The following is a 21,528-nucleotide window of genomic DNA, read 5'->3' as shown; positions in this document are numbered from 1 at the left end:
TAGTTTTATAGAGCAAACAAAGGGCAGAGCCAGTTGGGTAAGCTCTACCTGAAGTTTTCTGTACATTTGAGAGAACATGTTTTTAAACTTCCTGACAAACTTGATACTTTTTTTGACTGTAGAAATGATTTCTGATCTAATCTTACTGCTCAGTTTACTGTGGTTAACTTAAACAGTACAAATTAATAGATATCCATTCTGAAAGGTAATTGTTTGTAAAGAATAGGGAGGTGTTTTGCTTTCTGTGTTTTAGACTGAGTTGGAGAACTGTCCAGTAGGTCAAATCATTAACTTCATTTTCCCACTCTCCAAACATAATCTTATCTGGATACTGCCCTTGTAGCCAATAAATAGATAAATAAATCAAAGGCTCTTTAATAAACGTGGATGTTCATTACTTACATAACAAATATTTCTTTAGTTTCAGCCTTCACGGTTCTCTTCTCATTGAAGAAAAATCGCTTTCAACAATCTTAACTAAATCAGTCATTTTTCCCCCCTCTTTGGTACCTGTAATTTTTTTTTTCCTGTTGGCCTTAGTAGTGGGAGGAAAAATAGTTCCTTGGTTTTACTTTAGAATTTAATATAATATTCATAAACCACGTTTCCCTCACTGTAACTTTCAGTATGTCCTTGAAAATACGTACACAAAATGTTTGGGCTAGTTGTTAATCACCATTTTTACTTTGAAAATTTTGCTTAGAAATCATTATATTACCAGATAGGTACTATATCCTTTTAATGTAACCTCTTGCTTCCTAATGTTCTCCATATTCTAATCTGAATTCTTAAGTGTATGTCTATTCACTGGTGTTATGGAAAAATATTTCCTCATAAAAATCTGGGTAAATAATTCAATGGAAATTTTTTTAAAATGTGTGGGGCACAGTGCCAAGGTTTTGAGTAAGTACTTTTAAGCTTCTTAGGTATTTAAAATTAAGGTTTTATATATTTTAAAAATCATTTACTAAGAATTCCTTTATAGATATTTTTATTTCCTTGTGATATTCATGGAAAGTTTACTCTGGCTCAGAATTTCTAGTCTAGAGTAGTCACTAATATAAGAGCTGTATGTATGTATACTGATTATGTGGTTATTTAAACTTATGTATTCTTTGGATTTGAGTATAGACCAGATTTCATTGTCAAATTTGAAATTAGTTGCGATAGGATCTTTGATATCTTATTTCAAGTAGGAAGAGTTTTCAAACCATTCTGAAAGCAGCTGAACAGTAGGAAACCTATTAGATGAGCAGTTTCCAATGAGGCAACAGTTTCTGTTCAGAAAGAGCACTTTGTTTTCTCCATAGATAATAAACAAAGTGCAGCCCTAGCTCCCAGTCTTATAAGCATTCCATCAAACTTAGATTTGATTTGTGTTTTCCCACTATGTCTCTGATTCACTGATGCCATAGCATGTGCTGTGTCTATTCATTCTCTGAGGAGTAATTGTTTTTCCCATATATATAGTCTGCATATTACATATTCAGAAATACTCATGGGGAAGAAAAAGCTATTGATGTGGACTTCTGACTTTGGTACACACCACTTCTGTGATTGTAGGGTGAAAATATGGGAAATAATTTCAAATAATTGACTTAAAATAATCATTCTATTCCTTTGAACCTGGACAGAATAGTATAAAAATATTAATCACATGTAACAATGTATATGCCTCTCAGTCTAAGCTTACTCTATTATAACAAATGTATTAAAATATAAATTTTAATTGATTGTGCTATTTTCTTTTGAACATTTTGAATGTCCTTGTTCATTTGTTCGCTTTCCATTGATTTAAACATGATTCCTGCTATAGTTGAATCCTTAGAGGCCTACAGTAGTACAGACAATCCTTTTAAAATGAATAGTATCAACATTTTAAACCTCAGAGGGGAGTTATAGTCTCCAGCCTGTAAAGTGTTGGGCATCAGGATCTATAAATTTTTGCAGTTTTTTATTTTTATAGCTATTCCATTATGTTGAAATTGAAAGTAAACTTTGGCTGCCTCGACATGTTTTTCTATAACTTTTAAGACCTTTCAAGGTAATAACGGTTATTTACCTCACAAAATGAAATTGCCAGGAAACAGGTAGCCCACAGATGTCATCGTACAATGGGTACCCAGGCAATTTTGTCTGCATTTCTACTTGAAGATGACAGGTTTCAAGGAAGTACCTGAGAGTGCTTTGTAGAGTCTCCTTGCTGCTGTGAACAGAGAATTCAGAAGTGACTCAAATCTAGGTCTTCTAGTCTTGATCTAAATTTGTCCTTCATTTTGGAGATAACACTGTCATTTTTATTTTAGATGGCCTTTTCCTTTGGATAAGAACTTTGGCTTGAATGATTTTGAGAGTTGTTTGATATGTGACCTTTATCACGTAGCTGCAGCCATTGTGTTTACTTGGCAGTCAAGGGGACCTGAACAAAGCAGTGGAGCCTGTATATTGTGGTCATCTGTATTGCTCCTTAGAAAGGAGTTGCCATGTAAACACAGGAAAACACAATGAATATACTAAGGTGATGGGGATAGTAAAGGACTTTAAAGGGTTAGGGAGTATGGACTGGGTTTGAATCTGTTGACAGTTTCAAGATTCAAAAATGCTTTCTTGAATTTTTGGTTTAGAACTCTCGTTGGGAACATAAGGTAGATATAGTGTCAGGGTTTAGATCCTCATACCACTTTACAGAAAATTCTATTGTTAGGTTATACAACTCTGAGGACTTCCAGATCACCTGGGAAGTCAGTGGGAGAAGGCTCTTAACTTTTATCAACCTTTAAAACATTTCTTTGTGTAAGACTATATTGTGTATGTCAAGGGCTACTAACGATTTTTAAGATACAGAATCTGGCATCGGTTTCTTTATAACCTCTGAAGGGAGCTAGAAACAGAGACGAGCAAGGTAACATTATCAGCACAAGTTGTATGAGAGGCTGTGCCTGTTTTAGGAAGGCAGAGGAGAAAGAAATTGTTAGGGTTTGCAAAGACTTCCTGGAAGAGATGGGAGTGTCACCTGTATTTGAAGGGTGGGTAGAATAAGGAAAGGTGGAGGTGGGAAGGTGTTTCTGGACAGTACTGCAACATGAGTGAAAGCACAAAATGGGGGTGGTGGGGAGTCAAGCTGATTGGAGTGTGAATGCATGAATTGGAGATGGTGGAAATTTGAACCAGAAGCTTATGGCCACAGAAACTGTTATAAAATAGTAGAAAAGTGGGAACCATTGATGTTTTTGTTAATATAGGTGGGACATGATAAAGGTAGTTTAAAGAAGAAAAATTTGGATGATTGTATTGATCAGTAAGGGGTTTGTTTTTAGAGTTAGAGAAGCTAGGTAAGAGGTATCTGCTGGTTGATTCCAGACAGGGCTTCCTAGTAGTACAGCACAACTACAAGAAGCGTTTTATAGGAAAAAATCAATAGGGCCTAGTGACTAATTGAATATAGGTGTTTGAAGTGAGGGAATGTGACCTAGGTTTGGCTCTAGATGCACAGACCACAAATTAAACACAAAGTGCCAGTTATAGTTGGTTTTTAAAATTTATTTATTTATTTATTTATGGCTGTGTTGGGTCTTCGTTTCTGTGCGAGGGCTTTCTCCAGTTGTGGCAAGCGGGGGCCACTCTTCATTGCAGTGCACGGGCCTCTCACTATTGCGGCCTCTCTTGTTGCGGAACACAGGCTCCAGACACGCAGGTTCAGTAATTTTGGTTCACGGGCCCAGTTGCTCTGTGACATGTGGGATCTTCGCAGACCAGGGCTCGAACCCGTGTCCCCTGCATTGGCAGGCAGATTCTCAACCACTGCGCCACCAGGGAAGCCCACCAGTTATAGTTTTAGGTAAAGCCTATGTTCTCTGGTTTGGTTACAACCTCACATGATTCAAACTGTAGCCCAAATGCCTGAAATATTGATAATGCCTTCAATTGAGATAGAAAAATAACTCATTTAGTGTGATAACTTCAGTTTTACACATCTTCAGTTAAAAATGACAAGCAGTGTCTTGAAAAGGGGGGGGATCTGCTGCTTGAAAATTAGGGTAGTTGAATATAAAAGCAGATCACCTAATGACATGCAAAGTCAGGCCTTAGATGTGGGAAAAGGGATATATATTCATATTTGAGAATTATCAACATTGAGATACTTGTTAAATCCATGAGATTGGGGTCATTCATTCAACAATAATATATTGAGTATTATGAACCAGGCATGGAAGTGCTGAGGGTATCAAGCTGGACAGGTAAGCTCTCTGCTCTCATGAAGTTTACCTTCTATATCCTTAACTATCTCCTTTCCAGGAATAGTATAAAGGAAAATAGTAAGCCCAGTGATTTGAGATTTGTGAAATACTATCAGTTAAGGAAGTTTAAAAGTTTCATGTGGTTTTGAAAGGTCAAACTGTGAGAGTAAGCTTAGTAGAAAGAATTCTAGCCAAGGACCCCAGAGTCCAGGGTTCTGATTTCAGCTCTTCAGTCAACTAATTGTGCCACCGTGGGCAAGATACAGCCACCTCTAAGTTTCGCTATTAGTAAAATAAGCAAGTTTGAAACTGCACATCATTATCCATTGAAATCAGTTTTAAGGCTCACAGTCTAGCATTTGTTTTTAAATAAAAGTGAAATAGAACAGAGTCACAAATATTAACATATTGTTCATAGAATATTGCTTTGTGAAAGTTTTTTCAGTTTTATGCATCTGTGTGCACACATGGACTGTGTATAATGAGTTGTGATCTAAAATGTATTTGTTAGTATGGCTTGTTCTAATCAGCACACTTGGAAACACTGGATTAGACAACCTCTAAAATCTAATCCAGGTCATTATTTATATGATTATATGAATTGTATAAAGCAGTTTAGGTTTAAGACTATATTTATATTTAAAACTTTTTTAACTCTCTAAAACCACAATTTTATGATGGAAAAATTGAAGATTATATATGGAATTTTGAGAAATGGGGAAATTGGATATGAAAGGAAAAATTAAGATTTTTATTTATCTTTCAGAGGTATGTTAATGAGAAAAGCTTAAGTGTTTTTTTTCCAGAATAAGAGAGTCTTATGTAATACCAAAAATATTACATATACTTTGAAAATATTTTTGTTCATGAGTTACTTGGTAGATTTGTGAGCTTATATAATTTCTGAAGATGTAAATGCTCTGTGTACCTCATAAAGCATTAGGAGGAAATGCTCATTTTGATGCCAAAATTTTTAGAAAATCTAGGATATTGTACACATTAAGGCATTCTGTTATTAATTTACCTTTATAGAAGGTTATATATGTTGTTCCTGAATTTTCAGCTTTAAAAAGAGTGGTGATAAAATGTGTTTCATTACTCCCATTAATTATTTTTGCAAATGTGAATTGATCTGTTTTAATGGAAAGGCATAAGTGTTTACAAAATGATTCTGAGTTTCATTTCACATTTACATGAATGACTTAACATTTTTAAGGTATGTGATAGTGGAATGTGAAGATCAAGATACTCAGCAAAGAGATCCGAAGACCCATGAGATGTACTTGAATGTAATGAGACGGTTCAGCCAAGCATTGTTGAAGGTAACCGTTTAATGTAGGGGTTGTCAGACACAGTGCATGGGACATATCTGGCCTGTTGCCTGTTTTGGTATGCCCTATGAGCTAAGGATTTTTATTTTTAAATAGTTGGAAAAAATCACAAGAAGAATAATACTTTGTGACACATGAAAATTATGTGAAATTTCCATTTCAGTGTTCATAAGTAAAATTTTATTGAGACATAGTCATGCTCATTTGTTTTCATATCGTTTGTGGTCACTTTTGCACTCCAATAGGAGATAAATATCTGGTATGGAAGCTCTATAGTCAACAAGACCTAAAGTAGTTAATCCTTGGCCCTTTATAGTAGGTTTGTTGACCCCTGATTTAATAAAATAAACCTATACCTGGAACAAAAACCCCCCCAAAGCTTTGCTTTTTTATTTCACTCTCTGTTTTCTATTTTTATTGTTAAGACTAGGTATATTTATATAAATCTGGTAATGGTCATATTACATATACTTTCTATATAACTTATATTTTTGCTTTTATAGTTTCTAGAGGTATGTAAGCCAGTTTTCGCCTGGTATTCTTGTGATTGTTGAGGCAGTGTCACAGTTCAGCCAGCAGAAGGTGCACAGGCAATGAAAAGAAAACTCACGACATTAACTGTGATTTGCTGTAGAAATGTAATATTTTACTTCAGAGTATCTTTATCTGCTGTTTCATGTTTCATTTAAATTTTCTTAAAAACTTAAGTCACATCTTATTAAACTCTTTGAGACTAAACTTTTGTATAGTTCTCAGAGGCCAGAAATTCTCTATATCTAACTGACTAGCAGATAAGCAGTTGGTCCTCTCTTCTAATCTCAGTTCTGTCACTTATAACCTTTGTCATCCTGTGAGGAAATTTCAGTCTCTGAGCATAAATTTCCATCTTCGAAATAAGAATGACAATTGCCAAGCTGCCTTTATCAATGTAATTGGAGAGATTAAATGAGAAAATGTTATTTTATAATATTTTATGAACTGAGAATTACTACATGAGACTTTATAGCATTTAGTTTTTATGGCTTCTGTTTTACTAAGCAAGCATATTATATTGCTCTCTGAGAACTTTTTTTTTAAGTATATATTTATTTCCTTGAGGGTAGTATTGTTTCTGCTGTATGCCCAGCACATTTTTGAAGAAATTGTAGGCTTCCAGATATTTATTGAACCGGTGAGTGAATACATTTTGGGTGAATGAATTCTATGTTGTCACATGGTTGCATGGGGGGAAAAAAGTGCCATTTTTGATAGACCAGTATTCACTGAAGATTCAGTTAATTTTCAATTGTGGAAGAGTTGGTGGTGTTTAACTAAGATAACAGGTTTATTATCATCTCTGAATAAAGATAATTAATTTTTTTCAATACTGCTTTGTGTTGAAGTTTGTGGCTATTAAAAGAATAAAGATCACCCATGCTACTGAAGAAACCCTAATCATTATGCTACATAGAATTAATTTTTCTTTCCTTTGAATTCCTTCAGGGTGATAAGTCTGTCAGAGTTATGCGTTCTTTGCTGGCTGCACAGCAGACCTTTGTAGATCGGCTGGTGCACCTAATGAAGGCAGTTCAGCGTGAGAGTGGAAATCGTAAGAAAAAGGTAAACCTTTGGGCTTTGCTTTCTGTTTATGACTAATAATGTCTTGGTATCATAAAATACTGAGTTTTGTTACTGTCTCTTTGGTTGATATATTTTATGAAATTCATATCATGCAATTATGGGCATACCTCAGAGATATTGCAGGTTCTGTTCCAGACCACTGCAGTACAGCAAATATCACCATAAAGTGAGTCATACGAATTTTTTGGTTTCCCAGTGCATATAAAAGTTAGGTCTACACTATACTGTATAGTATAGACTATACTGTAGTCTGTTAAATGTGCAATGGCATTATGCCTAAAGAAAGCAATGTATATACCTTAATTAAAAATATTGCTAAAAAATGCTAGCCATCATCTGAGCCTTCAGAGAATCATAATCTTTTTGCTGATGGAAGGCCTTGCCTCATGATGTGGCTGCTAACTGATCAGGGTAGTGGTTGCTGAAGGTTGGAGTGGCTGGGGCAATTTTGTAGACTAAGACAACAACGAAGATAATTAATCTTTGCCGCGTCAGTTGACTCTTCCTTTCACTAACAATTTGTTTTCACTGTAGCATGCAGCACTCATTGCCAGCATTTTTACCCATAGTAGAACTTCTTTCAAAATTGGAGTTAGTTCTCTCAAACCCTGCCAGTGCTTTATCAACAAACTTTATGGAATATTCTAAATCCTCTGTTTGTCATTTCACCAATATTCATAGCATCTTCACCAGAAGTAGATTCCATCTCAAGAAACTACTTTCCTTTGCTCATCCCTAAGAAGCAACTTCTCATCTATTAGTTTCATCACGAGTTACGAGTTTGCAGCAATTCAGTCACATTTTCAGGCTCCCCTTCTAAGTCTAGCTGTCTTGCTAGTTACTTCTTCCACAGAAGTCTTGAACGTCCCAAAGTCATCCTAAGATTTGGAATCAGCTTCTTCCAAACTCCTGTTAATATTGATATTTTGACCTCTTCCTATGAACCACAGTTATCCTTAATGGCATCTAGAATGGTGAATCCTTTCCAGAACATTGCCAATTTACTTTGCCCAGATCCATCAGGAATCACCAACACTCACAGCCTTATGATAGTATTTTTTAAGTACTGAGACTTGAAAGTCAAAATTAGACTTTGATCCATGGGCTGCAGAGTGGATATTATGTTAGCAGGCATAAAAAACATTAACTCACTGTACATCTTCACCAGAACTCTTGAGTGACCAGGTGCATTGTCAATGAGCAGTCATATTTTGAAAGGAATCTTTTTTTTTTTCTGACCAGTAGATCTCAACAGTGGGCTTAAAATATTCAGTAAACCATATTGTAAACAGATGTGATGTCATCCAGGCTTTGTTCTTCATTTATAAGCAGGCAGTCGATTTAGCATAATTCTTAAGGGCCTTAGGATTTTTGGAATGGTAAATAAGCGTTGGCTTAAACTTCAAGTTGCCACCTACATTAGCCCCTGACCAGAGAGTCAGCCTGTCCTTTGAAGCCTTGAAGTAAGGCATTGACTTCTCCTCTCTAGCTGTGAAAGCCCTAGATGGCATCTTCTTCCAGTATAAGGCTGTGTCATCTACCACTTTTGTTAATTATCTTAACTAGATCTTCTGGATAACTTGCTGCAGCTTTTACGTCAGCACTTGCTGCTTCACCTTGCACTTTGATGCCATAGAGATGACTTCTTTCCTTAAACCTCATGAACCAAGCTCTGCTAGCTTCAAACTTTTCTTCTGCAGCTTTCTCACCTCTTTCAGCCTTCATAGAATTGAAGAGAGTTAGGGCTTGGTCTGGATTAGGCTTTGGCTTAAGGGAATGTTGTGGCGGGTTTGATCTTCTATCCAGACCACTAAAACTGTCTCCAGATCAGCAATAAGGCTGTTTTGCTTTCTTATCATCCATGTGTTCATAGTAGTTTAATTTCCTTCAAGAATTTTTCCTTTGCATTCACAATTTGGCTGTTTGGCATAAGAGGCCTAGCTTTTGGCCTGTCTAGGCTTTCAACATGCCTTCCTCACTAGCTTAATTATTTCTAGCTTTTGATTTAAAGTGAGAGAAGTGTGACTCTTCCTTTTACTTGAACACATAAAAGCCATTGTAGGGTTGTAAATTGTCCTAATTTCAACATTGTGTCTCAGGGAATAGGGGAAGAAGAGAGGGAGAACAGCTGGTCGATGGGGCAGTCAAAACGCACGTAACGTTTTATCGATTAGGTTCTCCATTTTATATGGGCTTGGTTCATGATGCCCCAAATCAATTACAATAGTAACATCAAAGATCACTGATCACAGATCATCATAGCAAGTATAATAATAGTGAGAAAGTTTGAAATATTGTGAAAATTACCAAAATGTGACATAGAGACACAAGGTGAGCAAGTGCTGTTGGAAAATTGGCACCGATCATCTTGCTTGACACAGGGTTGCCATAGAACTTCAATTTGTAAATAATGCAATCAGTATCTGCATAGTGCACTAAAGTGAAGTGCAATTAAATGAAGTAGGCCTGTTATAGTAATAGGAGTGGTTAAAAGTACAGATTATGTATGGGACCCTATTTAATGAGTTTATATACATTGATTTTATCCGCACAACAACCCTATAAGTTAGGTACTATTATTATCCCAATTGTAAGGAAAAGTAGGTAGTAAGAGGTTAAGTAATTTGCCAGATGTCCTCAGGTAGTAAGTATTGAAGTTAGGATTTGTACCCAGACATTCTGAGTCCATATTTTTATCTAAAGTGCTTTTCTGGCTCTCATTTTAGAATCTTAGTATCTTAGAATACAATTTATTTGACATGGAAAGAACCTCTAGAGATTATTTAGACTATAATTTTTCTAAAGAAGGTCCAGAGTAACTCACCCAAGGTTGCAGAATTAGTGATAGTGACTGGCAATTTGTTCTCAAGGCCAGTTCATTGATTTTGCTCTCAACGGGGTGAGGTTTCTACTTGATGATAATAGATGAGCATCTGTTCTTCAGATGTTATTTCTCCTGATCTTTTGCCCAAATGATATGAAGGATTCATCTGATATCTTCTCTTTACCTAATCCCATCACTGGAAAATCTTTCTTAGTGACCTTTGTAAAACACCACAACACATTTTACTGTTCTTCAGAATTGTGAGAGGAAGGTGGAGAGACTAAAAGGTGAAAAATTGAGTCAGGAATTTAAAGGCAGGGGATCAGGTCTGGCAGAGATGCATGCAAGGAATAATGTTAACAAGGTTAGGGAGGAGAAAATAGGCTGAGGAGAAACACATGTTTATTGAGTCGGCATTTTCTTTGTTTTTGAGAAGAATCACAAATCCTGGTTAAATAACTAAATTCCTACTGCTGTTCTTCCTGGAGCCCTTCTCTCCAGCGGTGCCCTGGTGAGCAGCACTGTGATCCCAAGTGCTCACCAGCAGAAAGAAGGCCTGTTCTTGTGACTTTCGTTTTGGGGCATGTATTTAAACTGCAGTTTGTTCTTACGTGACATACTCTTTTGTTCGCCACACATGAGCCTCTGGATACACCTCAGTTTTTGTTGTTCTGGAAGATGACTCCCCACTGGAGAGAGCACTTACAGTCCCCCAAAATAAATGTTGTTTTTGCCACATATTGCAAAACACATATTGTTTTTCCTATATTTTAAGTCAGACAGTCCCAAATATAGTGTCAACATTGGCTAAAAATCTTTTCAGACATTTTTTCATGATGTGATAAAAGACAAACATAGTTTTATTTACTTAGTTTTACTAGAAACAAGCCCTCGAGTTTTAGTGAAATGCCAAGATGACTCTCTACTACCTTTGTGTTATTACTAGGAATAATGAAATGACTACAGCTAATAATTTGCAATCATATGTAATAGTACTTTTCCATCCCTCATAACGAAGTTGGGAGAGAGTTGCCTTGGTGAGTGCAACGACATTAAATGTGTGGCCAGGGGATCCATGAGTTAGGTGTCAGATGGTAAAACAAATAATAATATTGTTGCCACCTTCTTTCCTTTGCTGATCTCATTTAGGAAAAATTCTCTTGATTGAGGTCTTTGAATGTAGATATTTGAGTTCTAATAAAAATGCATTGATTTACACTTTTAAAAAACAAGTAAAGCTTTCATTTTGAATGTTAAGTAGTCTCTTTTCACTTTGATTCTTTATGTTATAATATTTATTCTATAAAAATGTATCACATGCCTACTGTGTGCCAAGCACTTTTCTAGGTTCTGAGGCTACAGAGGTGAATATAAAAATCCCTACCTTTAGAATGTAAGGACCTTACATTCCTGTTGGAGGAGAAAGTTAACAAAATAAGTAAAATATATTTTATACTAGATAGCATCATGTGCTTTGGAGAAAAAGCTGGAAAGGGGAATAGGAAGTGCTGGGTTCGAGTATTAAGGCAGCTTTTCACTTCTCAATGGAATGGTCAGGAAGGCCTCACTGAGAGTTGACATTTGGACAGAAACCTGAAGCAAGTACGGGAGCAAGCCACTGAATATCTAGAGAAGACTGTTCCAGCCAGAGGAGCTGCAAGCACAAAAGCCCTGATATGGGATCATGTGTGACATGTTTGAGAAATAGGAAGAAGCCCAGTGTATTAGGTCAAGTTTTCTCCCTTTAAGAACAAGCTCACTTGTTTAAATAATGCAATACTCTCACAGCTTTTGAAGGAAATAGATTGTTATTTTGAAATTGAATAGATGGGCTTGGTCTAAACACTATAGATGCTGCTAAATGACAAAGCTGTTTCATTATGGCTTGAATTTCTCAATTTCTGAAATCTTGGCTCAATGCAGTATGCATGTGAGCTAAAGAAAATAAATAAATGGTGATATCTTGGGAAAAGTTTGATCAGACAGAATCAATGACAGTAAAAGGTAGGGTCCAAGTTCCTCCAAGTAAATTGATTTTACTTTCTAAACCCAAAACATGCAGTGGAGCAGCTAATGAAATTCTTGCTTAATATTTGGTCATGAGAAATTAAGCATCAAATGAAGTTAGTTTCTCCTTATGACTTCACAGATCCTTTGAAAATAGAAATTGCATCTTTAAGTCCAGCTTGCGTATATTCCTGATTCTCAGCTGCAGCAAGAGAAACATATTCCCTAACCTTATGAAAGTCCAGCTTTTCATAGGTCAAGGGATTGCTCCTTTTAAAGCATGCTGCTGCTTTCGTCAGGTGGATTATAAGTGCTTCTCTCTCACACGTACTCTCTCCTTTATGTTGTATTACTTCGCATATACTTTCACGGTGCTTTGGAAATATTTTAAAGTTAATAGAATCAGTCTTTATGTCTTTACCATGCTTTAAAAACCCCTTTTCCATTTTACCTAATTAGTACTTTCTAACTTTTTCTCCTAGAATGAGAGACTACAGGCATTGCTTGGAGACAACGAAAAGATGAACTTGTCAGATGTGGAACTTATCCCATTGCCTTTAGAACCCCAGGTGAAAATTAGAGGAATAATCCCAGAAACAGCTACATTATTTAAGGTAATTGTGGTGGATCTTTAGACACTACCTTTGAAAAAAGATACCTTTTATTTATTAGTGTGTTTTGTTTTAAGATCTTTTTGTATTATCAGTAGACATTTTTATGTGAATTGCATAAAATATTTTTATATCTCTGGATTTTTTAATCTTTAATTTTTGAACTATTTATTAATCACCTGCTTTTTCTCATGTAAGCTTTTTTTTTTAAATAAAAGTTAAATTGCAAACTTAGACATTATAAGTTCCCGTGGTTAGATATGAGATCCAGTTAACCTATGACTTAAATTTTTTCTTGTATTTTCAAGTGTAGTAATTCTCTTTAGTCCTTAATAGCATGCCAGACTTTATTTTGGCTGGCCACCACATGGATAGTTAGAAAGAACTGGTAGCAGCTGCCTTCTCTAAGCAGGCCAAAGGGCTGAGCATCATTATTTGTGAAGAAGCATCACATCATATTGAAAGGTCTCTCTGAGGCATGATGTTTTAGGTCTTCTGATTCTAAGGGTGGAAGGGCATAAGTTGCATTGGGATATTACTTTGTATCAGATAAGAAAGGGCTCATAGATCAACAACTTGTGTATATGAAAAGGGGTGTGATTACAGTAAAAAATAGTTGATTTTTTTAAGTGTGTGTTTAAAGGCAGCCCATGGCAGCCCAGCTCACACAACTGCAACATAAGTTTCATAAAGCAGTACTTAACCTTACTAGTTTCTATTCTTTTAAAAACTATTCTATTGCATTAATTTTTAAATGTTGTTTGCAACCTATTTAATTGGTTTTAAAACTCATTATTGAATTATATCCTGCAATTTGAAAAATGCTGGTAGAGGAGAGAAAATGCAAATATTTCTTAGTTCATGCTAGAACTCCCAAATAAGACCTGCTTCTAATATTCTCATTCCTTTAGGAGTAATCAAAACCAGTGAATCAAAAAAGGAGTTTTATTATTTTTTTGCAAACAGGATGAAAAAGAATATCTAAGACATAGAGCAGGAGTTGTAAGAGTGGGGCATAAGAATCTATCATTATTGTTAGGTGTATTCTGGATCCATTTTCCCCTTAATAATATAATTTTATAATTATGTCTTATATACACAAAGTAGATGGTCAATAAAATATCATGGGACATCTTTTTAATCCTAATATTCAGTCCTGATTTTTTTCTTCCAGCCGTTATTAAATATGTGGACATTCTTAAAAATTCTGAATTGCAGTTTACAATTAATGGTTCTAGGGCGTTTACTACATAACTCTAGCATTATAATTCTTAACCATTTTTGAGTCATGAATGCCTTTAAGAGTCCAATGAAAGTGATGGATTGGATACTTTAGAATGTTACCCATATGCTTGTACATATACTGAAATGTATGCACAGAGTTGTAGGGGAATCCATGAATTCCTGTTGTCTTTTTATGAACTCCTTAGAGCTGAAAAGGTTATGCACCTAGTTTTCAGTATTTTTAAACAGTATTTTGTAGACCTTAGCTTAAGAATGAAAGCTAGATCTCCATGGGGAGTGAACCCCTTAAGGCACTGGGATTAGTGCTTAGTTATCCTGAGATTGTCAGCTGCTTGCGTTAGATGTCAGATGAAATCTAAATTTCAGAATCAGATCCGAATCTGAAGAGGGAAATTACAACAAAGAACCTCTTGCTTATCAGTTATCTTTAGGAAGATCACTTCCAGTTCTTCTTGAGCTTTTGTGAGCTAGGCTACAAGGTAATTTATAAAATAAATTTTTGCCTGAGGTGATAAAAGGATACTACAAATTGAAGATAATTTAAAGTTTGGAGTTTCAGTCCACTAGAGGTTGTAGGTTCTAAACATATATTCTTTGAAGCATTTTTGTTGCCTTTTCCACCAACATTTTATACGAACATACATATGTTTTCAAACATACAGCAAAGTTGAAAGACTTTCACAGTAAACAACTGTATACCCACGACTTCTATCCTGTTATTAACATTTTACTGTATTTGCTTTGTCACACGTCTGTTCATCCCTCTGTCTGATACTTTTTGTGCTATTATTTCTCATGGCCTGTATAAACTAAGGTTATTATTATTTGTTTTCATTATTAGACTCATTTCTTTTCTTTAGATTATTATAAATTTCCCCACATTTCCATCTTATATAATTTGAAAATAATATTTTTATTTCCAGAGTGCCCTTATGCCTGCACAGTTATTCTTTAAGACAGAAGATGGAGGCAAATATCCAGTTATATTTAAGCATGGGGATGATTTACGCCAAGATCAACTTATTCTCCAAATCATTTCACTCATGGACAAGGTGAACATAACCTTATGTTGGTAGGGAATATATTTTCATTTTAGAAATCGATGATTTAATGGATATGCTATGCGTGGACAGAATTGTTTGTAACATTTGATGCAGTCCTAGAAAGCTGAACAATCTCCACTTGATCTTGAGCAAATTTAGTTGTTTTTGTACATTGCAGGATGGCTCTTATGATTAGTATAAAATGAAACTGCATGTGTTCCTTTTTATAAAAACTTTTTTCCCAGTTAAGTTCTTTCAGTGTTAAATTTAGTAATTTTCTTCCTCTTAGTCAATTAAATCTTCTTTTTAAAATCCTGTTTCTGTCCCTGGCTTATAAAGGAAAATATTTGCCCTCATTTCCTTTTTCTGAGTTCTAAAATACTTTGTGACCAGTAAGGCCTGCACAAATCCTTAGGAGGAACTCTTCTGTTCATTGAAAACTGACAGTGATTTAGAAAAAGATAAAAAAATTGACATACCACCATGTAAAGTGCTTAATACATTTATTTTGATGATCAAAGTTAAATTAACTAATTGATTTAATTAAGCCTTAATTTAGGTTTACCTTCTAAATCTCTGTGTATTAAACTGCTATAGTACTTGCGTGCAAAACTATTTTATAACATTCTTTTCATTTGGTTAATATAACTTTTGACCTTAAGCTGCTACGAAAAGAAAATCTGGATTTGAAGTTGACGCCCTATAAAGTATTAGCCACTAGTACAAAACATGGTAAGTTTATTTTATAACATGATTATTTACTTCAGTGTCCAATGAGTATACTTTTCCTTTTTTAATTGAAAATTATTAAGAATGTTAGAGATTGAACTCATTTGTAACACTGAAGACCACTTGGGCCTTCCTGACTGCCGGCCTACCTTCCCTCTCTCCCTCCCTCCCTCCCTCTGTCCCTCCCTTTCTTCCTTCTGTCCTTCCTTCCTTTTATACCTCTTGGAATCATTAAACAACATATTTGGAAGAAAAATTAGCACCTTTCTGATATATTTCTTTGCATTCAAAACTTTCAGTAGCTACAAACTACAGTAGTTTTCTTCCAAGGTGATCTGTATCTGGAATCATTACTGAGAGTTACTAAAACCCAGAGAGGCTGTGCCCTGCTTATACAAGCCACTCAGCAGATGATGTTGGTTTATCCACTAATTTTTAAAAATATATATATCTAAGTCTTTTTGATATTGAGAAACCTCTGGAAGTTTGGCAGAAGATTCCCTTGGAATGCTTGCCTAATGCCTATTGTAAATTTTATAATCTTGTTACTGTTAGAGCTTCTTACCCTTAGGTACCTTGAAGAAACAAGTATCTGTTTTATTTACAGCTTTCTGCCCTTCTCCGGGCCACTCCCAAATCCTTTTGATGGTTTAATTCCTATTCTCATTTTTCTCTCAGAATGATCTTGTTAAAAGTGCAAATATTTTACCATCCTACATAGATTGATTTATTTAGTTTTCATTTGCTCTTGGGACAAAGACAAAAGCCTTAGCTTAGTTTACAAGTTCTTGCATGGTATGACATGACTTCTGCACCTATCTCTGTCACCTCTTTTTTGCCACTCTCCCCCTTGCTTCTTAGCCTTTAGCCACACCAGCCACCTTCCATTTTCTCAGATGTACCATGCTTTTTTCAGTCTTATATGATCATTGTCTTTAATATCCTTTCCGCTTTACTAATTAATTTTTATTATCCTTCAACACATGATTCAGATGTCAGATGTCCTCTGATCCCTGTTGTAATATAGGTCTCCCTATGCTATTCTCTTTCGTTCATAGTTTTAATCCCAATAAAACTTGCAAGCTTGTAAGATCTTTGAAAGCAGGGTCAAGGCTCTATTTTTGCTTACCTGGCAAAGTTCTTGCTACATAGTGGAAAAACTATAAACGTCTGTTAAGTGCATTAATGCAGACTGTTCAGTATTTATGATATAAGAATAAATGATACATTTCTTACTCTAAAGAAATATACAGTCTCCTAATTTGCATGTGAATAATTATAATGTAAGGCTTACTAAAACCAGATCATGGTTGTTTATGATCCTGAAATAGTTTCCATCATTCAACTTTGATTTTTTTCACAGATTTGTAGTTTTATACTTCTTTTGTTGTCCCTAGACTTACCAGACTTACTTTTTCTCCTTGTTCTCCTGTATACTATCTTCTTTCCCTTCTTTTTGGTAGTTTAAGGGATTTATACCTCCCTCTCATATCATTTCCAGGGAATGGCAGAAGATGGAGTATTACACAAAAAAAAGCCAATGAATATACTATAATTTTAGGGTTAGGTGATTGATATTCCACAATTCCAGATTTCTTAAAATGATTTTAAATTCAGAATAATTTTAATTGACATATGTTATAATACTATAGAAAGAAATGTTTATACCAGATTTAAGAAGCCTAGCCTATTACTTTGTGTTCCTTGTGTATAATAGAAATTGGCCTAGAGAAACATACAGATTGTCAGCTTAATTTTTTTTTAAAGTTTCCTTGTAGTTCCTATGATGTAAACACCAGTGTATACTAAATACAATGTTTATAGACCTCTTTAAGCTATTAGGTTTGTAGTGTATACATTTTCAAATGAAGACTATTCTTAGCAGAATTTTTATTTTTATTGCTTCACCAATAGCTATACTTAATACAATGCATCTGTTTCTGTGTAGGCTTCATGCAGTTTATCCAGTCAGTTCCTGTTGCTGAAGTTCTTGATACAGAAGGAAGCATTCAGGTACTAAGCATTCAGTATCTATTTTAAAGATTTATAAATTTCATGAACATATTCTTATTTTTAAAATTTCAATCTTTATAAAAATTATATAAAGTTAGAAATGACAGTCTCTTTTTATCACCTGTCTTCCCTAAAATTGTTTTCCTTTCCTGAGAAGTAAATAATGCTAACAGTTGGAAATGCTTCCATGATAGATGTTCAGTTCCTTAAAATCGGCCTAACACATAATAGGAGATCAGGAATTAATTGGCAAACAAATTTTAAATTTGTTAAAGTTTATGGTTGCATTATATTTCAAAGTATGGAAATATTATAATTTATTTAGCCATCAGTGAACATTCTGATTATTTCTGGTTTTTGTTGTTTGTCAGAACAGTGCTACAGTGATATTTTTGCTCGTACATGTTTTGCACAATTATTTTTTTAAGACCCTTATCCGCACCTCCAAAGTCATTTCTCTCCTTTAATATGAGAAAAGCCAAGTTGTTTCTGGGACTAAGCCATGTATATCTTTGGATTTCTTTGTTTACATTTAACATATGTGAATTAGTGTTTAATGCAGAATTCTTATTACATCTTAATAGTTTATTTTGTTAATTTTTAAATATAATTTTTCTTTTTCCTAAGAAAAATGTATATAATTCACACAGAAAAATTGATATGCCTGAGATGAAAAATAATACAGTGAAAGGCTTGAGAGAGGATATTTGCTATAGTGTGTTTTTGTGTTTCTCAGTTTAGAGTGTCTCAGTAATTCAGGATCGAGTTTAGATTTGCAAGAAAGCGTTACTCTGATTTGTTGGCAAAACAGGTGGTTGATTCTGTTGTTTGGTTAGGGGTACAGTCATGTTCAGTGGTTAAAAGCACACGCTCAGAACATCAAACTGCCTGAGTTTGAAGTTTGGCTCTGCAGCTTTCTAGCTATATTTTGAGTAACCTTGCAAGCAGGTTAGCCTCTAGCTGGTATTTGGCTTTCAGTGAGAACTTGGCTTTTAACTGGTAAGGGTGGTTCACATACCTAGACTGTTTGTACAAATAATATGATTTATAGCAAACAACCTGCTTTCCTTCTAGAATTTTGATAGTTACTGAACTAAATAGACTGTAGAGGGTGCCTGTATGACCAGCCCCCAGTAAGTATGCTCAGTGTATGCCTTCACAGAAGACAGCAAGGAGGATTGCTCATGGGATTCACAGGCTTTGCCTGTGTATTTTTCCCACGCTGATCCTGTTGTGTATACTTTTGCTGTAATACACACTGCTTGTGGTACAACTGTAAGTTAAATCTGTGACCCCACCTAACAAATCAAACGTGTCAGAGGTCTAGGGAACCCCCTAACATACCCTTCAAGTCTCAGTTTTTATATCTGTAAAATTTGGATAATGATGAAGAGTACCTAGCTCTAGAATTGTTCTGAAGATGACATGAAATGTATGCAGAGCTTTAACACAGATTCTAACTGAAGTAATTGTTTAATAAAGTTATCAATTATTATGTTGCTCTGTGCAATTACGATTTTGTAAAATAAAGCCAATGACAGTTTGTGTCCTGATTCTTAGTTGCATGTGTGATCTGTGTAAATAATTTTGCTGAGTCATAGCTTATCTCATCTTCAACTTTAGTAGATATTTAAAAATCATTTTCCAAAATAATTGTTTTTGGAAACAACTGTTTCTCATCGCTACCCATCTTTAACTAATCTTGGTATTGTCAACTTCTAAATTTTGGTATTTATTATTATTTAGTTTGCATTTCCCTGATTACCTGAAAGATTTGAGTATTCAAAAATATATGTAGGCCATTTATTTCTTCTGTGAAGTGCTTGTTCATATCTTTTGCCCATTTTCATGTTGGGTTGTTTGTCTTTTCCTTATTGATTTATAGAAGTTCTTTATATATTCTAGATATAGATTCTTTGTCAAACTTAAAAAGTGTTCCAAAAAGCTTAAAACATAGGATAAACTTACTTTTTTAATAGTATGTTAGTTGTATTTTCAAATAATATACACTGTGTATTTTTCTTTAACATCTAGATGTAAGGAAATAGGTCCAGTTGGTAATCTGGGGGAAAAAAAAAATGCACGATTTTCCCCAGTGTTTCCAGACTCTTTGGACACTCTAGTGTATTTATCGTGCCCCTATAATTCTTTGGTTCACTCTGCATCTCTTATATTTATCTTTCTATCACTTTCCTCTGAATCTGAAAATTCTTAGCATTGCATTTTAATTATTTTGAAAATTGGAATGTAACTTTATTGAGTTTGTTAATGGTAACAGTGTTTCAGTGGTCATACTTAAAAGGTAATTTTAAAAACTCATGTTCACTTTTAGGAGAATGTATGATACCCAAAAAACCCTTCATGTTTACATTCAGGAGAAAGGTGAAACACACTGATAAATTAAGTATAGAGATATAGCAGTAAGTTTATTTAATGTTTTCCCCTGTGGTATAGAAGTAGCAGGCTTTTATTTATTTGTTTGTTTGTTTGTTTGTTTGTTTGTCTTAGCCTATAAGCATAGTAATAAGACTGATTCCTGAAGAATATGCTTCCTAAAGTCCACATTTTATAATTACTGACTGCTTTACACCAGACACCTCTTTGTCATTATTTACAATTTTTAAATGCCTAATTTGTTTAAGGATTGTAAACATGTAAATAATATCTTTTCAGAACTTTTTTAGAAAATATGCACCAAGTGAGAATGGGCCAAATGGGATCAGTGCTGAAGTTATGGATACTTATGTTAAAAGCTGTGGTAAGTTTCAACTTACTACTTTTCATTTATATGTGGGAATAAAGGAAAGCAAGCTATCCTGATATTATCATACTCATACACATTTAGAACATGTTAGGATTTTTTCTAGTCCATTTGGGCTACAATAACAAAATACCAGAGATTGGGTGACTTACAAATAACAGAAATTTCTCACAGTTGTGGAGGCTGGAAGTCTGAGATAAGATGCCAGCCTGGTCAGGTGAGGGCCTTCTTTGGGTCAAAGACTTGTTATTGTATCTACACCTGTTGGGAGAGGCTAGGGAGCTCTGTGGGGTATATTTTATAAGGGGCTGATCCCATTCGTGGGGGCTAAACACCTCCCGAAGTTCCCACCTCCTAACACCACTACCTTGGGCATTAGGATTTCAGCATGTGAATTTTGAGGGACACAAACATTCAAACCATAGCAGTTTTAAATGCTCTATAAGAAGATTAAAAGATACAAAATGTGAAAAAAGAGGTCATTAATGTTTTGACATAATAGTAGGAATAAGGTGTAAATTCTGTTTACTCTTTTATAGATGCATCTTTTTTTAATATCTTTATTAGAGTATAATTGCTTTACAATGTTGTGTTAGTTTCTGCTGTATAACAAAGTGAATCAGCTATATGTTTACATATATCCCCATACCTCCTCCCTCTTGCATCTCCTCCCATCTTCCCTGTCCCACCTCTCTAGGTGGTCACAAAGCAGCGAGCTGATCTCCCTGTGCTATGTCACGGCTTCCCACTAGCTATCTGTTTTACATTTGAGAGTGTATATATATGTCCAGAATACTCTCTCACTTCATCCCAGCTTACCCTTACCCTTCCCTGTGTCCTCAAGTCCATTCTCTACATCTGCGTCTTTCTTCCTGTCCCGCAACTAGGTTTATCAGAACCTTTTTGTTGTTGTTGTTTGAATATATATGTGTTAGCATATGGTATTTGTTTTTCTCTTTCTGACTTACTTCACTCTGTATGACAGACTCTAGGTCCATCCACCTCACTACAAATAACTCAATTTCATTTCTTTTTATGGCTGAGTAATATTCCATTGTATATGTGCCACATCTTCTTTATCCATTCATCTGTCAATGGACACCTAG

At 34.9% G+C, this 21,528-nt stretch overlaps 1 protein-coding gene across 1 annotated transcript in view; it reads left to right on the top strand.

Annotated features, from left to right (window-relative positions):
- The window catches only part of PIK3C3 (phosphatidylinositol 3-kinase catalytic subunit type 3), a 158,040-nt gene that overhangs the window by 90,817 nt on the left and 45,695 nt on the right, over nt 1–21,528 (top strand). The window contains exons 14-20 of the mRNA XM_059039638.2: nt 5,455–5,560; nt 7,052–7,168; nt 12,503–12,634; nt 14,800–14,928; nt 15,582–15,651; nt 17,597–17,661; nt 20,335–20,419. Coding sequence (XP_058895621.2) covers nt 5,455–5,560; nt 7,052–7,168; nt 12,503–12,634; nt 14,800–14,928; nt 15,582–15,651; nt 17,597–17,661; nt 20,335–20,419 — 704 coding nt within the window. The remainder of the gene's footprint in view (nt 1–5,454; nt 5,561–7,051; nt 7,169–12,502; nt 12,635–14,799; nt 14,929–15,581; nt 15,652–17,596; nt 17,662–20,334; nt 20,420–21,528) is intronic.

The sequence above is a fragment of the Kogia breviceps genome, chromosome 15 (genome assembly GCF_026419965.1).
Source record: "Kogia breviceps isolate mKogBre1 chromosome 15, mKogBre1 haplotype 1, whole genome shotgun sequence".
NCBI lineage: Eukaryota > Metazoa > Chordata > Mammalia > Artiodactyla > Physeteridae > Kogia > Kogia breviceps.
Note: the sequence above shows the minus strand (reverse complement) of the source record. Positions and strands in the feature narration are given on the sequence as shown.